This window comes from Tupaia chinensis, unplaced genomic scaffold (assembly GCF_000334495.1).
Source record: "Tupaia chinensis unplaced genomic scaffold, TupChi_1.0 Scaffold139072_1, whole genome shotgun sequence".
Taxonomy (NCBI): domain Eukaryota; kingdom Metazoa; phylum Chordata; class Mammalia; order Scandentia; family Tupaiidae; genus Tupaia; species Tupaia belangeri.
The window spans coordinates 1,741,421-1,766,048 of record NW_006198962.1 but is presented as its reverse complement, the minus strand read 5'-3'; the positions used below and the strand labels follow the sequence as shown (position 1 = coordinate 1,766,048).

The 24,628-nt window shown below is 43.8% G+C and overlaps 1 protein-coding gene across 1 annotated transcript in view; it reads left to right on the top strand.

Moving 5' to 3' along the window:
- Positions 1 to 24,628, top strand: part of VWC2 (von Willebrand factor C domain containing 2) — a 156,458-nt gene that overhangs the window by 12,267 nt on the left and 119,563 nt on the right. Inside the window, exon 2 of the mRNA XM_006161807.1 lies at positions 17,341 to 17,470. Within this exon, the coding sequence (XP_006161869.1) occupies positions 17,341 to 17,470 (130 nt within the window). The remainder of the gene's footprint in view (positions 1 to 17,340; positions 17,471 to 24,628) is intronic.

Here is a 24,628-nt window from a genome sequence, read left to right as displayed (position 1 = left end):
GCAGGAAAATGCTACATTCCTTTCCTCTTAGCCCAAGCACTTTGCCACTTTACCTCTCCGCTGGCAGTTCAGCTGTATCATGCATATCAGAATGCCAGGGTAGGTGGGTTAGAAAAGGAAAAGCATTCCCACAGTCTGCCCCAGGGCAAGAGGAACAGGAGAGGCTGGGGATCCGAGGGAGACATGGCTTCTATGGAGTGATACATGGGGCTCTGAGGTCAGCCTCTCTGCTCACAGTCACTTCTGGGCTTCCAGTGCCCTATAGGAAAGCCAAGAAAACAAGCTGATCTTGCTTCTGGGTGCCAGCAAGAACAACTGACACACGTCATGGCTGGATCTCAGGGAGTGACACACCTCCATCTCAGTGCACGAGGGTCCTTCCTGTGCGAGTATGACCACCTACTTAGGCTGACTGGAGGGAAATAAGCCCTGAGCTGGCAGCCAGGTGCTGCCATGGCCCTGGGCCCCTGCTCCTGTCTCTCCTGCACAGACTGCCCTGTTTGTAGCAGGCCAGAGTGGACGGGTCAGGCCACCTGGGAGGCACGCACTTACCTCCATCCTCAAGGTGGGGATGCAGCCCCTGAGTGAGTGAACATGTAGCCTCTTCTCCACGTGAACCTGACCCCCACGGGAAGGGACATTGTTATCTAGAGACACCACTGGTGGAGTTCTGTTATTTCACCCAGCTTCCAACAGAGGTACAGGGTCAGTGGGGTGGCTGGGTTTGGGTTCCAGCACTTTCTGGGTGGTTGGCAGCTGATGTACGCTGAGGCTCTTTACCGAAGTCAGCCAGAGCCTGACTTCAGATGGTGGCAGCGTCCAGATGGGCATCCATGCAGACACTTTGCAGTTGGGAGTGCGGGCCCTGCTGCTGGGGCCAGATGCCTGGGGCAAAGGCAGATTGGCACAGCCCTCAGGGCATTTTCATACCCTGCCTAAGGTGAATGTTACTAATGCCATCCAAGAGAAGAAAGCCAGAAGTGAACAGCACAAGTCCATGTTTTCTGGCATGTGTGGTATCTGCGTGTGTGTATCAGGAAGACGTGTGCATGTAAGTTTCAGTGCATAAAAATGTTCCCTCGTTAGCCACAGCTCCTGCCACTCTCTGTTACTTAGTTTGCCACCTCATTTCCTTACCTGACTGGTCCCTGAAAGAATTTGAATTTGTCCTCGAGGGAACCAATCCTCATGTCACATTTATCTTTTAAAAGCCTGCTTGTCTGAAGACATACAATTTTAGTCGTGTATGTATTAAGTGAATACCAAGCTCTCTCTTTTCTCCAAGGATCACTTAGCTTTCACCCTTTAATTATAAAGCCAGAGTTTTGATCTTCCAGTTTTACATTTTTATGATAGTGGTGTGCATGCCACATCACGATCCCCTTTGCCCAGCCCCTCAGGGTCCTGGGTGCCCACTTGTATATGTGGCATGTTCTCAGGCCAACTGGAGAGGCCAAACCCGTGGGTGACCATGTGGCTTCCAGCCCTGCTGGGCACTTACATTACTGCTACACCACAGCCCCTCAGCCTGATCTGATTATTATTATTATTATTATTATTATTAAGATGAGGAGTTTAGGTTTTAACAAAATTTGTCATATGGGCTCATTTCCCTCCAGTCAGCTTAAGTAGGTGGTCATACCCAGTTAACATTGCAACTCTTCTCCTAAGGGCTTAATTTAGGAATCTGTGAGTAAGCAAATCATCTCTTAAAGTCATCCCACAGAAATCACTGCATTACTCATGCTCCCCAGTGGGAGGTTGCAGATTCCTCCCTGCCCCAGGCCCAGTGCCCAGTGCTCAGGTGCTGCCCGTGCCCAGCTGCCATGGCCCTGTGGCCCCTTCCTCCTCCCTTCTGCACAGAGTGCTCTGTTTGTAGCAGGCCAGCATGGATGAGTTGGGCCAGCCTAGGAGGCACATACCTACCTCCACCATGTAGATGGGGACACAGGCCATGAAGACACCAGTTGCTCTACCTTCCTGACCATGCATCTGTCAGGCCAGCAGATCCTGGAATGTACACCAGAAATCAACCCTTAGCAAGGAAAAAGACATCTTCACAGTGATTCAGCTGTTTGCCACCAAATAACTATGTCATGTAAACACTGCCGGCATCTTTTCTCCATCTAATTGACCTAACCAGTTTCCACACAATCTGTATTCATCGAAGGGAATTATTCAGAAGAGCATTTGAAAGACAGGAGGTGAGGGACTCACCTCAAGCGAAACCATAGAGGGAGGCTGCTCCTCAGCCTCCGTGATGGCTGTGGACTGTCAGACTGTCTGTCTGCTGCCGGTACCTGGAGTTGTTTTCTTCCTGAGACTCAGAAGTGAAGTCTTCTGGGGACAGTTCTTAATTAAGGCCCTTTGTGTGCAAATCCTTCTCTGACAGAGAGTGAAAAGACAAAGAGAACGAACACAAAGATGCTTTCTGAACAGCGCAGGCGGCAGCGGCTGTCGCTCTTGCTTTCTGTTGTTTCCTGGTTGGAGCTGAGACCTGGGGAGCTACTTCACTCCACGCTAGGACAAGGAGGGAGTGTGAGGGCTGAAGGGTGGGGTGGGGGCTTCCTCTGCTGGCCCGACTCTGAAGGGCCATCAGACACTCAGACACCTGCAGCCCTCAGGGCCTCCCAGGGAGACTCAGGCTGCCCAGTGGGTGCCCCCAGGTGACCGTGCAGGACCTGCTCTTCAGTTTGCTGGGAGAGCTTGGTCATGGCCTGGGCTAGTTGGAGAGGACAGTTTCAGGGAGGGTTGGGAGGGGATTTAGTTCCAGGTGACTGTAAGGAAGCAGAGACATGCACAGCCCAGGAGTCATGGATTCTCACTACTCAGCAGTGGAGGCTGGATCTCAGTGGCAGATGATGTATAGCCAGACCTGGGTTCAGGAGACTGCCCTGACTTGGCAAGTCACAGACCTGGAGGGGGGATCTTTCCATTCTATAAAAAGCAGCTAGAAGCCATCACTTGGGCATATTCTGGCAGCTCAGAAATTACGGCTCCAGCCTATCAGACGCTGGAAGGACATCCTTGTCTAAGACTGCGCGCATCACGCTAACCTCAGGAGTAAGCTGGACTCAGGGTTTGACGGACTGAGCAGCAGAAAGGACACTTTCGCCATCTGGTGACAGAACTGTGACAATGACTTGGGGAGGCTGCTGGTCATCCTGGGCTAAGCAGAGAGACTGCCTTGTAGTACTGGCATCGGGCATCCGTTTTATAACCCGAGGTCATCAGCATTTCCACATAACTGGGTCAACCTGAAAATGACAAAACTCGGAACCTTCCTGGTCATCGTCTTGCTCCGCACACCTGGTGGCACAAAACCTTTGTTCTTATCAGGTTGATTTCTATGTCACTTTTGGGGTATCCCAGTTTTGGGGGTAACAGAAATATAGTTTGTTTGGGGTGATTCCTTGGCTTTTTACTTCTCTGCTGATGGCATCCCCCACCAGCTTTTTCCACCCCAAGGCCCTTCCCATTTGTTGCTAGAAAGAACTCACATGAAGTCATTGTGTTGGGAAGGGCACCTTGTCCCTGTGACATCTCCTGCTTCTCGCCTTGTCCCCAGGGCAGGAGTGGCCCTCTGCATGGTAGGTCCTGTATGGCCTCAGGCACCAGCTTGTTTCCCTGCGGCTGTGGACATCTTGTGGCCTCTGATGGTGAGGTCTCTATACTTTGTAGCCTCCTGTCCCCATCTCACAAAGGTCACTGGCCCTTGGGATCACCACTGTATTCTGCACCCCAGGAGGAGCAATGCAGTGCCCATAACCTCACCTGGTAATGCCTGTCCCTCTCCCACCTGGGCCTGGATTACACCTCACAGCACCTGGAGGCACCCGGCGCCATATGGAAGGCTGGTTTTCTGAGAAGCCTTCAAGGTCTCCAGAATCCAAACAGGCATGGGGCACCAGCTTGAGGTTCTCTGAACCTCCAACTCTAGTGAGATGTTTCTGATGCCCTCTCCGCCAGCCCAGGTCAACTCAAGCTGGGGCCCTCATGCCTTGGGCCTCTTTCCTGTTTGCCCTTGGTACCTCTTCCTCCTTCCCTGGGGATTTCCTTCTGGTACCAAAAGACATTTCACCTTCACTGTGACAAGCTCGTTCAGGCTCATCTCATTTTTTAATTCTGTTTTTAGTTTTGCTATAGGGCACATGTGTTATCAGAGAGAGAGAGAGAGAGAGAGAGAGAGAGAGAGAGAGAGAAAGCATCCTCCTGGAGGATAGCCACACCACAATCCCTTCCCCTCCATTCTCCCCTGGGGATGTGTGTGTGGATAGGCCCACACACACACATGAGCAGTGTGATTTTTAAGCCAATGGATCTGGGACTTGAACTGTGCAGTCTGCCATGTGGGATCCAGCTTCTCTTGAGCAGCACATTACTACTGCCACACAGAGCTGGCTTTTGACCTAGCTCCCTCTCTGCCCTTCCTAGCCCTTGCTCTTTCCTGGGGGAAGACTGGAAACCTCCCATCCTGGCAGCCAGAGGCCTCCCCATCAGTGCTGCCTGCAGCTTTGTGTTTTCTCACAGGCTTGGCTGGAGAAGATGGAGCCTGGGCCCCTGTACAGCTTGTTTCTTGTGGGATCCTCATGAAGTTTTGGTGAGGGAAGAACACGTGGGCTTTTTCTTGGGCATCTCATCCTAGTCAGAGAGCCTGGGTCACTGGGTTTGCCAAGGCCACAGGGCAGGTTAGTGACAGAATCAGCTCAGGCGCCTAGCTTCCTGCTTCTCACAGCCTGTCCAGATCTTTGAATCTCTGTGCAACACCCTCAAGTCCGGGCCTCTGCAATTACGGTGCCCGTCAGACCCTCCAAGAAGCCCCAACAGAATGTGAAATGGCCATGATGTTCTCCAGACCTTCTCTACTCCAGACCAAGAAAGCATCATTAAAGCCCTCCATTGGATGGATGCTAGTTGGGAGTAATTCTTGGATTTTGCAGTATTCTCTGACATATTCAGGTACTCACTAAATATCCTTTGATGCAAAAAGAATGAATTCATGTCTCAGAATGAGTATTTTTTTGTTCTTTTTTTGCTTATATATATATATATATATTATATATATACACAGACATATATTTTTATTATTATTCATACATTAAAAAATTATGTTGAAGACATAGCAAATGTGCCTGAATGATATGCAGACTATTCAGATACCACTTAGATTCCCTCAATGCCACTATTTGGTCACATTTGTTACTTATCCTCTTTTTTAGTAAAATAACAGGGTAGCGAGAAAACCAAACTTCCCTTCCCCTCCCATTTCCTTTCTCCCCTGTTCAGAAGGAGCTGTTTCAGTGACACTGGGGCAAGTGCTCACGCACTGACTTTTCTGTTTTACACATGAACGTGTGTCTAAAGTAACACTTTACTATCATGGGTGTTTTCAAAGCCTGGCATCTATGGCCCTGTAGCCTAGTGGTTAAGGAAACCAGATCCCACATGGCCAACCACACTTTGAGTCCCAACTCGCGCAGCTTGAAAAACATTCTGGGTATGTGTGTGTGAGCCGAAAACCCTGACAGGATGGAGAAATGAAGGGATTGCAGCAGAACCACACCCCACTGGGGGATGCTTTCTTCCTCTTTCTCTGGTGACTTTGCATGCCCTCTGGCAAAAAAAAAAAAGAAAAAAGACTTTCATTGGTATAAAAATGCACAATACCATATCTATTCTTTTGCAACTTGCTGTTTCCCTGTTTATACTCTGAGAGCCATCTTTATTGTTGCATGTATATTGAGGCAGGGGTGTGCAAAAGTTCATGGAAAATGCTCATTAAGAAAAAAAAACTACACAGGGATCAGCAGAAGGCATAATGGTTACATTGCTGGACTCCCATGTGGTCCACTGCAGTTTGAGACCCAGACCTGGCAGCTCAAAACTCAAGTCAGGCATGTGTGTTTGCATTCCCAAGATCCTGGGAGGAGAAGTGATTACAGCATGGCCATAGTCCCAGGGCGGGGTGATTTCTTGCTCTCTCTCTCTCTCTCATGAGTGCACATTCCTTATAGCAAAAAATCTCTCTTAAAAAAAAATAAAAAGAAAAAAAAAGTTTATACTTTATTTCCCTTTTTCAGTGAACTTTTTGCAGTCTCCTCATATTTATCCATTAGTTTTTTACCACTGCCTTGTGTTCCATTTGAATTAGACCACAGTGTATTTATTTGTTCTCTTACTCATAGTCAATTGTCCTAACTTTTTTCTATTACAAAATGTTAGAGTTTTAGGTTGTCAATAAACAACATATAAATAGTGTCCTGTTATTTCACATCCCAGTTTGTAACCCTCTCAATAAACAACATATAAAAAGTGTCCTGTTATTTCACATCCAAGTTTGTAACCCTCTGAGAAGTGACACAACCGTGGAGACCAGTATCCTGGGCTTGGACATGCATCCAGTTGGACAACGTGTTGCCAGTGAAGTTGGACAATGTGAACATGCACAAGCCCACATGCAGGGAGGACTGCGAGCTTCCTAAAAGGAGGGTAGGGATGCCCTCATCTCGGAGCAAGCTGATCTCCAGGAAGAGAAAACTGAAGAGGCTAGTGGATCTGGGCCAGAGTTTCTTATCTTTCAGAGAGACGTGACTGAAGGATTTCTCTCACTTCTAACCCTCCCATGTGATCTCCTGTGCGTGCAAACCAAGGTCCTCATGCCCATTTACATACCAGCAAACATAAAGACTCTGGGTACCTCTCTTCCTTGACAAAGCCTGACGTCATCAGACATCCTCTTTGTGCAGCTCTAGAGTGTATGAAATCCTCTCATTTGATTTTCATTTTCCTGGTTTTTAATGAGATGGAACTTTCTTTCATATGTCAGTTGATCATTCAGATCTTCTCTTTTTGTGAATTGCCACTTAATAGACTTAGCTTGTTTTTCTTTTCAGTTTTTAAAAATAGTTCACAATGATTTATAGAAGTTCTTACATACTCAGGATACTCATCCTTGGCAGTTCCATCATGATGACTCCAGCAGCAATTGGCACTTACTAACTTTGTGTGTCTTAACTCATTGAATCCCCACAGCAATCCTATGAGCTAAACACTGTGACTATTCCCAAGTCACAGTGGAAGACATTGGGACATAGCACTGTAAGGCACTTGCCCAAGTTTACACTGGATCAAAGGTGGATATGAACCCATGCTACTTAGCCGTACTGGTTTTACCCTTGAACATACATAGTATGTGAGTTCAGCAGTACGTAAGTATGCTTGCTGGAACAGGAAGGCAGTGAAATCAGTGGCGCATGTCATTCGACAAGGTTATTGTTGGTTACTGTAGAACCAAGTTGATCTTGTCTTATCTTGCAAGCACCATGGCCACAGGATGTCTGTCATGTGGAGGATGGATTCCTGTTCTCATCCCGCTCTGTCAAGTCTGATCTGCCATTGTACCTTTTTACTGTAGTTTTTTTCAGCCAGTCTAGAGTATGAAGCATTCTTAGAACACATGTCTGAATCCTTCACCCTCTTGTCTATTTGGCCCTCCTCTTTTCTCCAATTGACTCAATCCCACTCATAGCATGTAGCCATATTCTAGCATGTTCTCTGCCCAATGTCCCAACCAGAAGACAACGTTGTCTTTAAAACTCACATGCACATGTCCAATCAGCACCTGGCATCTTCTGCCATTCTGTTTGCTTTTTTTCCATATATTTATGAAATGTTTCTTCCCCCTAGCCAGACTGAGCATTGAAGTGAGTGACCAGTGTATTCTTGTTATCTCCCTTGGAGAATACATGATTCTGTTAGGTAGTAAGTTTATACAGTCAGTCGATGGAAGGATGGGTGGGGCCAATGATGGGATTTAGGAACCTAGTTTGTAGGATTGTTGCCCCAGGTCCCCTGTATCTGTCATCTCACATCTGCAACATGGATGTGAGATACTTTACCTTGTATCTTGTGCATTTGAGTTTGAAAGTTTGTCAATTGCACAAATAAGAAAGTATGGATTTTCCATTTTTCAATATAAATTGTTAGCAGTAGCCATGCGTAATTAGAAAAAAACACAAAGTTTATATTAAACAAGATGGAATTAAATGAGACTAAGTGCTCCTTAAAATATGCAGTAAAATTATAAAATGAGATAGCTTCTATAATTTATTCACCTGAGCTCTGTCATGGTGGTAAACATTAGACCTGAATAACCAAAAAAAATATTGATAAAGTATATGTGTGCCTTCCAATAAAAAGACTTCTTAGATATTTGGAAAATAAGTAAATAAGTAGTTAGCTGTTTAGAGAAGCAGACAGAGGCCACAGGTGGTGCAGCAGTGAAATGTGACACTCTTTGATTCAGTCCCACACGGGAAGGCCTCTGTCTTAACTCATTGAATCCCCACAGCAATCCTATGAGCTAAACACTGTGACTATTCCCAAGTCACAGTGGAAGACATTGGGACATAGCACTGTAAGGCACTTGCCCAAGTTTACACTGGATCAAAGGTGGATATGAACCCATGCTACTTAGCCGTACTGGTTTTACCCTTGAACATACATAGTATGTGAGTTCAGCAGTACGTAAGTATGCTTGCTGGAACAGGAAGGCAGTGAAATCAGTGGCGCATGTCATTCGACAAGGTTATTGTTGGTTACTGTAGAACCAAGTTGATCTTGTCTTATCTTGCAAGCACCATGGCCACAGGATGTCTGTCATGTGGAGGATGGATTCCTGTTCTCATCCCGCTCTGTCAAGTCTGATCTGCCATTGTACCTTTTTACTGTAGTTTTTTTCAGCCAGTCTAGAGTATGAAGCATTCTTAGAACACATGTCTGAATCCTTCACCCTCTTGTCTATTTGGCCCTCCTCTTTTCTCCAATTGACTCAATCCCACTCATAGCATGTAGCCATATTCTAGCATGTTCTCTGCCCAATGTCCCAACCAGAAGACAACGTTGTCTTTAAAACTCACATGCACATGTCCAATCAGCACCTGGCATCTTCTGCCATTCTGTTTGCTTTTTTTCCATATATTTATGAAATGTTTCTTCCCCCTAGCCAGACTGAGCATTGAAGTGAGTGACCAGTGTATTCTTGTTATCTCCCTTGGAGAATACATGATTCTGTTAGGTAGTAAGTTTATACAGTCAGTCGATGGAAGGATGGGTGGGGCCAATGATGGGATTTAGGAACCTAGTTTGTAGGATTGTTGCCCCAGGTCCCCTGTATCTGTCATCTCACATCTGCAACATGGATGTGAGATACTTTACCTTGTATCTTGTGCATTTGAGTTTGAAAGTTTGTCAATTGCACAAATAAGAAAGTATGGATTTTCCATTTTTCAATATAAATTGTTAGCAGTAGCCATGCGTAATTAGAAAAAAACACAAAGTTTATATTAAACAAGATGGAATTAAATGAGACTAAGTGCTCCTTAAAATATGCAGTAAAATTATAAAATGAGATAGCTTCTATAATTTATTCACCTGAGCTCTGTCATGGTGGTAAACATTAGACCTGAATAACCAAAAAAAATATTGATAAAGTATATGTGTGCCTTCCAATAAAAAGACTTCTTAGATATTTGGAAAATAAGTAAATAAGTAGTTAGCTGTTTAGAGAAGCAGACAGAGGCCACAGGTGGTGCAGCAGTGAAATGTGACACTCTTTGATTCAGTCCCACACGGGAAGGCCTCCAGTTCAAGTCTGGAGATCTCCCTGAGTATGCAGGATGCATGCATTTCCATGGTCCAGACTGGTGGAAGCTGGGGGTGGATCATGATGTCAAGACCCTGTTAGAGATGCTGTGTCTCTGTCTTTCTATCCCTATCTCTCACTTGTGAAATAAATAAACTTGAAAGAAAAAGAAGAAGACACTGACAGAGAGAACAGAGCAAGAGTTAGAATATATGTTACCAATGGAATGTGGCGTGGTGATTGGCCATGGCCCTAGAGTCAGACTGGAAGCAGAGTCTTTGCGTTGTGCCTTTAATCTTAAGCATTGAGTTTATTTATCTATTCAATTTCCACACACCCTTTTATATACTATCAGGCCCTTTTTACAAAGTTAGCTTATTCCGAGAGAGAGACAGAGAAATAGAGATAGAGGAACAGCATCCCCAACAGGATCTTCATATCTAAGTCCAGCCCCTGACACAGCATCCAGGATCATGGGCATGCACTGCTGGCATGAACAGGGAGATCTCAGGACATGAACCCGAGACCTTCCCACTGCAGCGTCAGCCTCTCAGAGTGTACCACTACAGCTGCACCACTGAGGTTGACCTCACATTCCTCCTTTAAAGTCACTGCTTTGGTGTTTATGTCATACTATGTCCATATCTCCTATTCCAATCTGGAATAAATGTGTAATGCAAGTCTTAATCTTCCTCAGTAGCAAGACTTTTCCTCATTCCCCTTTTCTTGGATGTGGACATCTAGTCCTTGAGCAGCTCTTTGTAAATCATGCAGCAACCATTCCTGAAGCAGAGCCCCAGATTTATTTTTTGTGTTTTTTTTTTTTTCTACTGTGCTGTGCAAGTTAATTTTAGGTCTTGTGTCTTTCCAGCCATTTTTTTTTTCTTGACTTAGTCAATTTTTATTGCACCTGTTCAGCATTTTGCACTGACCCAGTTACTGGAACAACTACAACCTGACTGAGAGACAGCTGTATCCTTTCAATTGCACTGAATCTAGCTGGTCACCCATTCTTTGAGAACTGAGACTAGGGACTTCGGTGACAGAGATTGTACCTGAGGGGCCTGGAGGCTTTGGAGGATCCAGGGACAAAGCATTTAGAGGACAGGAAGGCTTGTGTGACGTGAATAGGAAGGAAGGGAGTAGACCAGATTTCAGAGTTTCTCTGTGTTTCCGTGTTAATCTTGCGTCATCTCGTTACAACATCCAACAATCTGGGGATTAGAAAAATAAATGGAACTTCTCTACTGATGGAAAAAATATGGAGAAGGGGAGATGAATTTACACTGAATAGTTTTAGTTGAGAAATTCTATGCTGAAGCTCACATGTCTCTTCCTTCTCTATGTTTAAACTAATCACATTTATGAAAACATCACAATTACTTGAGAAATTATTCTGAGATGCTTATGCTTCTTATTTATCTGTCCTGAAGTTCACATATGCAGTCAGTCTGGAATTGCTCCTAAGACACGGGGGTGCATGAAGCCAGGGGTTGCCTGGCACCTGTTCTAGCAGTTCACAGGAAAGACTCCAGATTAGAAGTGTTAAGGGTGGTCACTGCTCAGTTACAGAATCATTAACACAAGCATCTCTCTTTCTCACCCATACCAGTGATCCTTCCTGGCATCCTAGACCAGGAAGATGTGTTTAAGCTGAATGTGAGCAAAAGATGCGGGCATTCCCAGATGGGTGGGCACGCTAGTGGATGGTGAAGGATGCTGCCCTTGCCCACAGGGTGCAGCCCAAGGTTGTGTCTGAAAATTATTCCTTCTTTTCACTATGGAAAGAGATTTGAGGCATAAGTGAGGACAGGATTAATATTCAACCTGATTTCTGCAATATTTTAGAGTCTGGATCTTCTCGTGGTTGCAACAATTATTAAACAAGATAAACCATCTCACAAATAGATGCCTAATTGCACTTGAGTTCAATAATGTAAAATGGACATTATATAATAGAAAACTCCATATGCACCCTCATATGGAAGAGTTAGTCCCAACCACTCTTATCATTTGCCACCATATGATCTTTAGTTTATATATAACTTGATTTAAGTGGTATCTATTTTTATAAGCCTAATTTTACATTGCTTTGTGTGTAAACTGTATTACCCACCTCTGTTCAATTATTTAGCAATGGATCCAATATTTATTTTCCAGTCTTTGCTGCCTGTGTGCATGTGGTATAGACATAGATCCAATTACTGAGCATTGTAAGATCTAACTAATTAGGAATCATTTTACTTTCATTACCCTTGACTTAACCTGTGCTCTGCATAGTTGTTTCAAAGTTCAATAGAACATGTCTGATCTTCACTGTCCTGTTGCAGATTTGAGGGTCTATTTCTTAGATACATTTGACAGAACTGCTATTTGTAATACAGAGCCACCGTGATGACTGTGAAGGCAACACGGGTGAGCAAGAAGAGCATCAGCTTAGAGACTCTGCCGTGGAGACCAGGCCTACTGTGTGCGCTTTTTCTCATCCTCCATGGCACCCCTAGCTATCATTCCTGTTCTCACCTTCCTAGGAACTGGTGCTCTCTGGTCTTAGGAGTGGAATAAGAGAATGAACTTGTCTTCACTTTCAGCTCACAGAAAACCTATTTGTTTTTATTTCTCTTTTCCTTTTTATTTATTTATCGAACACAACTTGTGACTTCTCCTGGCACAAAGTAAGTGCCTTGAGGATGGATTCTCTTTCTCAGATGTCCAAATGTTCCTCCAGGATACGCATCTGAATTTTACCTGTGTAACTTGGATTTGCACTTGGGCCATTGCAAAGAATGGTACTTCACCCATAAAGCATTCCGTAGGCCAAGATTTGCTAACAAAAGGTACTGCTGCTTTAAAGTTGAATAATCTCCAGTTAAGTCTTGCCTAGGGCAAGGGTAATTTTGGAAGAGGAGGAAATGGCATCTCTTCTGATTGAAAATATGTGTCAGGGAAGTTCTTGCTGCCAGTTGTAGGTACAGTGATGTGCTGGGTACACTGCCCTTTAGTTTCCGCTGGAGAAGATGGCAGGAGGGCATCCGGTGGCTGAGCTGGGAGGTGAGGAATCTTCAGCATGGCAGAGCTCAGACATGGTGGTTAAGATCTGAGCAGCAGCTTGGAATCTGATTAGAGGAGGCAGATCTTGGCCTAGAGTCCTAGATGGTAAGGTTGGTTGACCATGCCTGCTGACCACGTTGGTGGGGTTCCAGGCATGGGTAAATGAAATGAGCCAGAAGAGAGTCGCTGTGAGCCAGATTGGCTTGATGGCTGTGATCAAGGACTGTGTCCAGGCTGAGACTCAGGGCCAGAATCAGGGCTGCAGCTTCCGATCTGCTTCTGGTCTAGGTCTAGGCTGTGGGAGGTATGAACACGTCAGGCCCTGGGTATCTGTGCAGGGTGCCACCTTCATTAGTGCATGGTGCCCACCCCAGCAGAGGCACTGAGCATAGCCTTTGTTGGAACAGAGGTGCCCAGGCAGTGAAAGGCCCAGAGTCTCTGCAGACTCTTTGGAGTACTTGAGGTTTGGAGTTCTGTGGTGGATCTCAAGAATTCAAGAATTCTTTACCTCTGTGGATTGATGAGGTTGAGTTTGCTGGCTGCAGAATTCACATAGGTGCTGGGCATCTGTGTGTGTGTCTGTGTCTGTTTTGTTGTTGTTGTTGTTTTGTTTAGCAGTGTCCCTGTGCTCTATGGGAACTGTGGGACGTGCAGTTATGAGTTCAGGGAGCAACTTTGCAGAGAAGAATTCCCATCTATTTCCACATAAGTTAGTATCAGTGATGGTTTCTCAGAGGAGGAAGTGTTTACACTAGATCTGTGACAAGTAGGAGGTAAGCAGATATGAGTCCTTTCAGGAAGCCTGGTTACTTGGTTGAGGCATGAGCCATGAGCAGAACTTGAATCAGGAAGTAGCAGAGGGCCTGCAGATTGAGCAGAATTGTTTGGAAGTGAGGCAGCAGGTCATACTAAGAGGTGAGTCCATGACTTGAGATTGGAGCTGCCTCAGGCCTTGGGATCCTCTTACTACCTTGCAGAAGATGGGAGCATAAATGTGGTGAGGACAGAAATCTGTTGTGTGAACTGAGTCCTGGGCAGGAATCACCCAGAACCCATTATCAAATAAGAAACTGACTTTTAAGAAGCAGAGGGCTGGGACCAGCAGTTAGCGTAATGGCTATGTTGCTGGGCTCCCATGTAGTCAACCGCAGTTCGAGTCCCAGACCCAGTGGCTTGAACTCACTCCGGGCACGTGTGCGTGCGTGCCCAAGATCCCAAGAGGAGAATGGAGGAGAAGGGATTGTGGCGTGGCCATCCCCCCTGGGGAGTGATTTCTCACTTTCTATCCCTTTGTCTCTCTCTGTCTGGCAAGCGCATGCGCCCTATAGCAAAAACGTCTGCAAAAAAAAAAAAAAGAAGAAGCAGAAGGCTTTGACCAGCAGTAGGACCAGCAAGGCACATGGCACATGGCATGACCTTAGTTTCTTAGTCCCTTTTGTACAGTTATAACAGAGCAAATGAAACTGTAACTTGTAACAAACAGAGATGTATCAGTTCACTGTTCTGGAGGCTGGAAAGTCCAATATCAAGGAAAGGGCCTTCTCATTGCTCATCATACCATGGAAAGTGAGGGGGCAGAACCAAAGGAGTAGAAATTGCTTTTTTATGATGGTGTCAGTCCCACCCGTGGGCGTGGGGCCTTGTGGCCTAATCACCTCTGAAAGCTCTTGCCTCCTTATACCATTTCACTGACAATTAAATTTCAACCTGAGTTTTGGAGGGACAGATATTTAAGCCATAGCAGTAGTTCCAAAGGAAACGTGCAGCTTTGTCCCCTCTCCCCAGCCTGTCTTCATCTGCTCTTTAGGCAGGCCTGGACCTGGTATGACAGTGGATAGCAGTAGGTGGCAGGAGGTGAGCCTGAGGACATGCTCCTGATATTCTAAGCTTCAATTTCATTGTTTGAGAAGTAGACAGATCTCCAAATAGTTGAATCAGTATCACTCATCTTTAATGATGGTAAAACACACAATCATATTTTTTAGGAGGTTGCGAACCCTGTAAGAAAATAGCAAAGCAGCCGTGTGCATGCATTTGAGCTGCATGTTCTAAACTCTGACTCGGACGTGGTGAAATGTCTGCTCCAGTGGCAGTAAGAAGGGTTGTGTTCACAGGCCAGTGATTGCTGCCCTGCTTGCTAGAATGTGCTCCCTCATGCAGAAAGCAAGCCCTGGAAAGGCCGACTCGGGGCCTGCTGCCAGAGTACCTGAAGCCTTTTGGACTTTACAGGTGCATGCTCTGCTCTGTGCTCCTGCTGTTTTCCTGGAACCCTCCCTGGAGACACAACCAGGGCTCATTCTGGCCTTTCACATTCCCAAATGAAATGGCGTTTATGCCTCCTTTCCAGAGTATAGCCAAGGAGGGGGCAGGCTCCAGGTTGTACAGCTTCTTGAGGGCAAACCTACTGCTGACCCTATTGTCCCTTGCTCTCCGTACCGCCCTGCATAGAGGCTGGTCCTTAGCTCCCCTGGGCAGGCCGGCCTGACACTCCATCCTGTAGGCTACACTCCTGGGCTTGACTGCTGATGCCACAGCCCTTCCCGATAAAGGTATCTGATATGCATGGAGCCATATCTTTTGTAACTCAGCATATCTAATTTAAAAACTCAAGATCTTTTTCTCATTTGGCTTGCTTTGTAATCCACCCTTGAGACATGCCAGAGACTGAAGGGGGAATCAGTAAAAGATAGACGGAGATGAAAATACCAACAGCAGCGATAACAGAGTACAGCCTGGGCATGGTAGCAACAAACTCCTATCATGCCCAAAATACTTCTCAAAACGTGTATAGTATAAGAGCTTCACTTCCAAGCCTGTATTGCAAACCAGGCCAATATTTTGTCTTGGGCTACTCTAAAGGTTTTCTGTTTCTATTCTTTTCTTATTTGTTAAATACATGTGCACACACACACACACACACACACACACACACCTGGGTCCTGCCTCCCAGGCAGGGTGACTGTGGTCTCACGGTGTCTGAGAAACAGATAAATCTAAACCCAAACTGAGCTTTTGCTTCATGCAATAACCGGTTTCATTGGTGAAAGTGTAAGTTGTGATTCTGTGTTACACAAACACAGGAAGCCTCTGTGAGTGCTGCTTATGTTCGTTGCCTTGCGTGTGGTGCTTGTATCATGGTGGTGGCACACCCCAGTCAGCAGGCCCTACCTGTCCCAGGACAGCAGAAAACATCTGGACAATACCTCTGTATTTGCCTCATCTCCTGAAATACATGGTTCCACTTTGTAGTTACTGCTCTGATAGCTGGTTCTACTTTGCCCTGGGTCAACCTAGATGAAAAAACCACCCTGTTGATGATGCCTAGGAAACAAAGGGTCTGCCCATGCCCTGCATGCATTGCTATGGCAGTTTTGGTTGGCAGTTTCTAGGAATGGCTCTTACGTTTAATTTGAATGGCTTGCAAAGGTAGAACTTGGCCCCTGACTGGAAAGTGCTGAGAGGCAAATTGGAGTTCAGTGTTGAGGAGAACAGTGGTATCCTGGCTGAGGAAGGGGTGACAGACAGCGCCCAGGAGGAGAGGGGACCTCCTTGGGTTTGTAGCGAGGAGCCCTTTGTGGACTCCAGGTAAATTGCCTAATGACTGTGAAACTCATTTTTCTCATCAGCACACAGGGCCAGTGATTTTTATAGAGCACCATCTCTGGTAGCTCTGCGAAAACATTCCGAGGGTATTAGTTATAGCAATATTTTACATTTAATTTGGAGAATAGGAAATACAAGCAAAGCCATAAATCAACACAAGGTTTTCGTACTGGCTTGGTGCAAAGAAGCAGAATATCTAGAAATGGGGGGTTATAGGTTACAGCTGGGTTTAGAAATTCCAAGGTTAATAATTGGATAAAAGCAGAAGTCTTTGCCTCAGAAAGATACAGAGAAGAAAAGAATGCCTGAGTTTAACAAAGATAAGATAGGCCTGCTAACTGTTCATGCAGTGTTACGCCAGCATCAGGTGATAGGGAGAATCTCATATCACTGGGCCAGAGAGGACTGCTTTAGCAAGATCTACTGCCTGGTAACTAGTATGACTCTTCCCAGGCCTCCTAGGAAAGACTTAGGACAAAGGAAAGTAGCAGTATCAGTCCTCAGTAGGTATAATTTAGTGCTGCTGTGAGCATCTAAGGAGGTGATGTTCACACAGCTCCTGGCGAGGGGACCAGTTGTGAGCATCTCCCAGGATCTCCTCCCTTGGGAACAGTTGGAGTGCCCCGTGATGGGGCTTGGGAGTGACTTGGCAGTTATGGAAAGGAGGCCAGCCACACAATGGATACTGGGCAGAAATTCACTGGCCACTTATTATTGGTTCAATTTTTAAACAAAATTATTTCTTCAAAAGAAAGCTGATAGGACGCCTAGTCTATAGACCACGAGAAAGCAGAGCTTCTCTGGTGGGAGTTGAGAGGAAGAGCATGCCCATGGCCCCAGTGTGTCTGCATCTAAGGGAACCTACACAACACCAGGACTCCTGCACCAGTACCTTGAAAACCACTGAACCAGATCACATTTTAACACTCCTAAAACGCATGGGTGTCTTCACAGAAAGATCAGGGGAAGGAACATAGGATATTGTAGGGTAAAGATAGCAGGAGGGATGACCCTGACCCCCTGACTGTGGGCTTGTGTTTCAGGTGTCTCCGTGCGAGAGGTGTCGCTGCGAGGCCAATGGGGAGGTGCTGTGCACAGTGTCGGCATGCCCCCAGACGGAGTGCGTGGACCCCGTGTACGAGCCTGACCAGTGCTGCCCAATCTGCAAAAACGGTAGGTGAGATGCCCATGGGCACATGGGTACACCTCCATCTCATGGGATATGCTTGGACGTACAAGGTTAAATGTAGGTACCCTGGCACATGCACGTGCTCACACACCCATCTGTGATCCCCCAGTTGCAGGGTGCAGTTTGGAGTTGTTCTGTAGTGAGGCATTCTTCTTGTTGGTGTAAGCGCCATGTCGTATGGATGTTGAGAAGTTCTTCAGGAAGAGGATTAATTTCCACCATTGAGGAGAGTCACTTATTTTAATTTAACTTTGTTTGTTCTTGCGAAGCTATCTCTCTCTTTCTGAGACAAATCAAACACTCTGGTTGGGCTCATTTACTTTTCATTACTAAGTGAATTAAACTTGGAACATAATTGAATATTTTTCATAAGCAAATTAAGCAGGAACAGGGCCCCCCTCATTCCCAGAGAGAACCAGTGATAGATCAAAGCCTTGCCTGCTTTATGATAAAGAAATGGCAGAAGGTCCTTGTCAAGGGAGAGTGTTTCCATCCCCTCACCCATGCCTCAGGTCCAGCACAGGCCTGGAGGAGCACCCTCTGAGGGCTATGTTCCCAGCTAAAACAGGTCTATGAATGCTGGCTCCGGAGGAGGCACCGTAACAAAGAGGTGGAGAGTACTTGATAAGAGAGGTCCCTGGAGACGTGAGCAGTCTTCATGGTTCTGAGTGTCTGCTCTAAAGACAGGGATTGGCTTTCTTGATATCATCGCAGGCACACTGCAAGGACTCCCAGTAATAGCATTTTAAGGCTAGCCTATGATATTGTTAAGCTGTTAAGTGTGGGTTGCTGGTCTGGGGCTTGATGATGGTGTGATGTTGGCTTTGTAAGTGGTGGATGGGCCTGGCATGGAAGGCTACAAGGGCTGTTCACAGTGGCCAGGACAATTCTGAGCGTCTGCAGCCATGCCAGTCAGAATCATGTAGGCCATAAGATACCACAGACATCCTTGACCTGTAACTACACGTATCCAAATGTTGCCACGATATGTTAGAATACTCCCCAAATGAGTTAATGGAATTAAAAAAAGTTTCTGGTGAGAAGAGATATTCTTGAAAGAAAGAGATTAGGAATGTAGTAAATAAGAGTCATAGCATGTCCAGTTCATCTGAATGTCAGTGGGCAGTGTTTAGAAAAAGACTTTATATGTTGACTTTATACGGGTTTGGCCATTCATCTGTGTGTATTAATTATGAAGAAACCATGTGATTCCACTAGATAAAAATGAGCAAGATTTGAACATGATTATGTATGTTCTTTAAAATACAAAGCTGTGAGGTGGAAGGAAATCAATACAGCTTAGTTTCCTCGTGTCCAGTTTAGTTTCCTCGGAATAACTGGGTGGGTGTTAGGGAAGGAGAAGCAGATAGAGTCTGGCAGAGTCTGACTGGGCTGGGGTGGTGTGAAGTGAGCCTGTTGAGGAGCCTGAGCCAAGCCCTTGGCCTTGGCAGGAGATGCTGAGAACTGGTGTTCGGGCTGCAGCGCCCTGCATCGTGGGGTAGGTATGAAACATGACCTGTCATTGGCCAGATGATAGTGAGTGGCTTGAGTACCAGTTGCTCAGATATTTGTTGCTTAAAGTAGCCAAGGTACTCCAGGTTTCTCTTGTTAGTTTTGATTGCAAAGTGTTGGCATCAGATAACCAGGGAATCCTAGTTTGGGTGTTTAAAGTAGATGTGAAGACAGGATTTTAACTCCTGAGTCTGTTTTATCTGACTTTTCCTTTAGAAAAAGTTCAGACATACAGAAAAGTTGAAATGATGGTATGATGAACAATTATACATCCTTCACTGTGTATTTACCTTGTACGGACATCTTGCTGGATTTGTTCTAATCTCTTCCTATCTGTCTTTGTTCCCCACTGCTCCCTATCTCTGTATATACGTAACCCAAAACCATTAATATATTTACTTGTCTGTTATGTCCCATAGTACTCACAGTATAACATCTATTGATATTATCACTGACATGAAACCTACGGAGTAGAGTTCAAGATTTATTTGCTGAGCCAGCTGGTGGTTTGGTAGTTAAGGCGGCTGGATCCCACATGACCAACTGCGTGGTTAGAGTCCTGGACCCAGTGGCTTGAAATATACACCAGGCACATGTGCATGTGTGGCCAAAATCCGGACAGGAGAATTGAGGAGAAGGCTTTCCTCTCTGGTGGGGTGGTGGTGCTTTCTCATGTTCTGTATCTCTCTTTGTCTCCCACTGACGAGCATACATGCCCTATAGCAAATTAGCAAATTAAAAAAAAAAGAGACTTACTGAAAAGAAAGATTCCTTTGTAGTTCTTTTTGCTCTTAAGATTCATCCTACTTAGGATATAGAGTCAGAGAACTATGTTCAGAAGCTATTTGAATAAATCATTTCTCATACATAAGTACATTAAAGCTTATGTAGGTTTAACGTCATTTATTTCTGTTTGTAATCAATTTTTGTCACTTAAAATATAATACTGTTTTTGGGGACTAGCAGATGGCATAATGGCTACGTCACTGGACTCCCATGTAGTCGACCGTGGTTCGAGTCCCGTACCTGGTGGCTTAAACTCACACTGGGTGCATGTGTGTGTGTGTGCCCAAGATTCTGAGAGGGGAATGGAGGAGAAGGGATTGTGGCATGGCCATCCCTTCTAGGGGAGGTTATTTCTCACTTTCCGTTTCTCTGTCTCTCTCTGTCTTTTTGGTGAGCACACACACCTTATAGCAAAAACCTCTCCAAAAAGAAAAAAAAATACTATTTTTTGATTAAGCAAAAATATATTCAAAATTGAAAGCTGTATAAATAAGGGTTACTCAGAGATTCACAAAATGTTTTAATATCACGTCTATGATTTTAATAGAGAGGAAAAGGTTATTGCGCTGACAGTAAACTTGTAAATGTTTGCCCGTTATAGTAGTGTCCCCCTTAATCTGTGGAGGGCATTGTCCAAGACTCCCATGGAGTACCTGAGACCAAAGATAATAATGAATCATGTGTGTGTGTGTATATAAATATTATATGTATACGTGTGTATATATATGATAAAGATTGAGGTCTAATTATATAACCAGCACAAATTTCTTTTTCCTTTTCAATTGAAGATATTTTTCTTGTCGTAGTTCTTAAAAACCTAGGAATATATTTTATTTTTTCTTTTCTTCTTGAGAGCTTACACCTTTTCTGTTAAAGAAAGCTTTACTGCTACTCTTTGGTGTATACAAATTGCCAGAATCACTACCTCATGCTTTGAAGACATTAGTAAGTAAAAATGGTTACTTTAGCAAAGCACTATGATACCATGACAGTGTCTTTGATAACACCTACTAAGTCAATAGCAGATGGGCAGCATATACAGTGTGGAGATGCTAGACAAAAGGATGATTCAAGTTTGGGTAGGATGAAGCCAGATGCATGAGATTTCAGCATGCTACTAAGAATGGCTCACAATTTAAAGCTTATGAATTATTTATTTCTGGAACTTTCCATCTCATAGTTTCAGACCGTGGATAACTGAAGTCACAAATAGTGAAACTATGGCTAAGAAGGGACCTCTGTACTGTGAAAGGCAGTGTGGGATAAAATAAGGCATGATTTCAGTGGTGGTACGTTAGAGATGTTTAGAAAAAAGATGAGGGACCAGCCCCATAGCCTAGTAGTTAAGGAAACTGGTTCCCATGTGACTGACCATAGCTTGAATCCCATGACCTTGAAACTTGAAAAACTCATTGGATTGGGACCAGCAGATAGCGTAGTGGCTATGTCGCTGGACTCCCATGTAGTCGACTGTGGTTCGCATCCCGGACCCGGTGGCTTAAAACTCACACCGGGCACATGTGCTTGCATGCCCAAGATCCTTAGAGGAGAACGAAGGAGGAGGGATTGCAGCATGGCCATCCTTTTGGAAGGTGCCTTGTCATTTCCCTCTCTCTTGGTCTCCAGTGAGCACACATACCCCATTACAAATTAAAAAGGAAGAAAACCCCTCCAAAAAAAAAAAAAAAAAAAAAAAAACCTCATTGGGTGCATGTACATGCATGCCCCAAGTCCTGGTGAGATGGAGAACTGGGGGAGAAGGGATTGCTGCATGACTACACCTCAGGGGTCAGGGGGTACATTCTCTTTTCTCTCTCTGGTGAGTGCACATGCCGTTTGATAATTAAAAAAAAAAGAGGATGAGTATATTTTTTATATTAAACTTGCTAGGGATCTTCAGAAATTGTAGAAAATGCATATTATGAAAAAGTTACTCATGGGTATAAAAGTTTGGGGCACCAAAATAAAATTATACTTCAATTTCATTTTCTAGAGACTTTTTGAAATCTCCTCTTACATTACAAATGGATTTGTATTTAAAGGTTTAATCCAATTATGTCAAAACATCAACTTTTTTATTTTCAGGAATACAACTAAAAATAAGTTTAAATGTATCTAATTATGTAAGTATTATTAAATTTGTTTTATTTACTGAATAGAACTTAGCTTTCAGCTGTGTCTAATTATAGAGTAGTCTGACCTTGTCTGGGCAAATTGGGGTTACTTTTTAGTAAAAGAGAGTTGCTTGAAAACAGAAAGTTCCTGTCAGAAATGGATTCTCTGTGATAATTTACCGATATTAAGTAATTTACAGTGTTCCAACCCTGCTTCTCTGCACACACACAAAAAGATGCTTTTGTAAGAAAAAATTATATATCTGGTATATCACAGATTAGAGGACATCAAAAATGGATGTTTTATGTTAAAGCAAATGTTTGGGTAGTCTGAACTTGGGTTACATAGGGAGGTTTGAACTTTTGATCTCAGTAGACTGGCCTTTCCTCCTCACCCTTCATGACTTGACCCATAACATTAAGTAACTCTTTCTCCCAACAGAAGGAAAATTATAGTTCAGTAGCTAGCTGTCAAAACCACCTGCGTCAGCGGAGCAAAACTTTGAAATCAAGAATGTCTTGAATACAAATAAATGATCACAAATCAAATACAACTTAATATATTCACTTCGGTGATTTGTGTAGATCAGTCTCCCACAGTTTTTCTCTTGATAAAATAGTTGTGTGGTGCTGTTTTGTTTTCCTTTATGTATTTTTTTCCTACAATGATACAAAAACAGGAAGTACTATATGACTCAAGAATTCATGTTTTTCTGGTGAAGGATGTACTCCAGAGGTACACAGACTCCACTCCATTCAAAACCCTCAGTCTTAGAAATGCTTGTCAGTGTTAAGTTGGCATGAGGCTTCCCTTAGTGATCAGAAGACATCCATTCCGCATGTGTGCACGCCAGTTGTAATTTATCAGTTCCAAAAAAGAGAACTAATGAAAGTAGGCATTGGAATTAAACATAAGGGCCTTGTCAGAGTAACCTGTACTTCTCAAAGTTAGAATACAGTATACACAAAAAGCACTAAGCATTCCTTTTGCCACTACTTGATAATATATATTTACAACTTTATTTTCACACAAAAGTAAATATGGTTATCTATCGGAGGAAAATAAAAACCTTTGACAAATTTTTAAAGATAAATACTGAAAGTTTAAAATTGTTAGATTTGTTATTTTTTAAACTATGTGAAAATATGCAAGAAGCACTGTCTGAGAATTAGTCAGAGTTTCATTTGTTTACTTGTGTATTTTAGGGAGTAGGATAAGATCATGGTTAAACTTTATGTGGTGAATTGTTCAACTTGAAGGGTGTGTGTGTGTGATTCATATCAAGATCTCGCCAAAGAAAAGCCTCCTCCCATATGGCCTCATCATTGAATCTTTCCAAAATTTTTACCAAAGAAAAAGCTCTAATCTTATGGAAACACTCTTCCATTATTTATAGTTGATATGATTGTATTTATAAAAACAAATAAAGAAATTTACAAATATCAGAATGAATAGTTCATTTTAGCAAGATTGTTTGGCAAGTCTGGTGGTAAAAATTCAGCTGTATTTCTACATACTAGCAATAAACAGAAATGAATTAAAAATTACAGCTTCAAGTAAAATCATACATATCAAATATTTAAAAGAAATCTAACAAAATAGTACAAGATCCTCACACCTAAAAATCATTTAGCTTTTGGGCCAGGTGGTGGCATGGTGGTTGAAGCAGCTGGATCCCACATGATCCATTGAGCAGTTCAAGTCCTGGACCTTGTGGTTTGAACAACACATTGGGTGTGTGTGCCTATGTGCTCAAAATCCTGAAAGGAGAATTGAGGAGAAGGGTTTGTGGCATGGCCAGCCCCCTGGGAGATGATTTCTCACCACTACACACACCCCCACATACACCCACACACTGTCTGGCAAAGCAAAAGCTAAAAACAAAATAAAGCTTTCTAGCAAAAAATTACAGAAGACCTCAGATAATGGAGGGATATACCATGTTCATGAAGGGAAAATTATTCAGTAATGAAAAAAAGTTCATCTGTGATTTAAAACAATTTCAGTCAAACATCCAAGTGTGTGTGCGTGTGTGTGTGTGTGTGTGTGTGTTTGTGGAAATTAACAAACTGATTCTAAAACCCAGATGGGGATATGAAACTTAGACTAGTAAATGAACTACCCAAGAATAATAACAAAGCTGGAATGTACACGAGATATTAAGACTTATTTGAAGTCATAGTAATTATCACATTGTGGAATTATTGCAAAGATATATAGACTGACTAATGGCTCAGAGTAGAGTTAGAAACCCTCAAGCATGTAAGAGTACCAGCTGTATGGCTACACTGATAGTTAGCAGAGGAGTGGCCTTTTCAATAAACAGTGGTAGACCAACTGATAGCAGTATGAAAATAAAAGGTATCTTAAATTGGACCAGCAGATAGAGTAGTGGTTATGTCACTAGACTTCCACATGACCACCTACCATTCAAATGTCAGACCCTAAGACTTGAAACTCAATACTGGACATGTGTGCATGCAAACTTAAAATCCAAGAGGGGAATGGAGGAGAAAGGATTGTGGTGTGGCCATCCACCCAAGTGGTGAGTTTTTTGTTTCTGTCTCTCTAGTGAGTACATGCACTCTGTAGCAAAAATCTCTCTTTCTAAAAACAAAAGGTATCTTTAATCCTACTTTACATGCTACAAAATAGTTCCAAATCATTTGCAAATTTAAATATGAAGGTTAAAAAATCATACTTTCAAAGGAAAACATCTGTAAGACTGA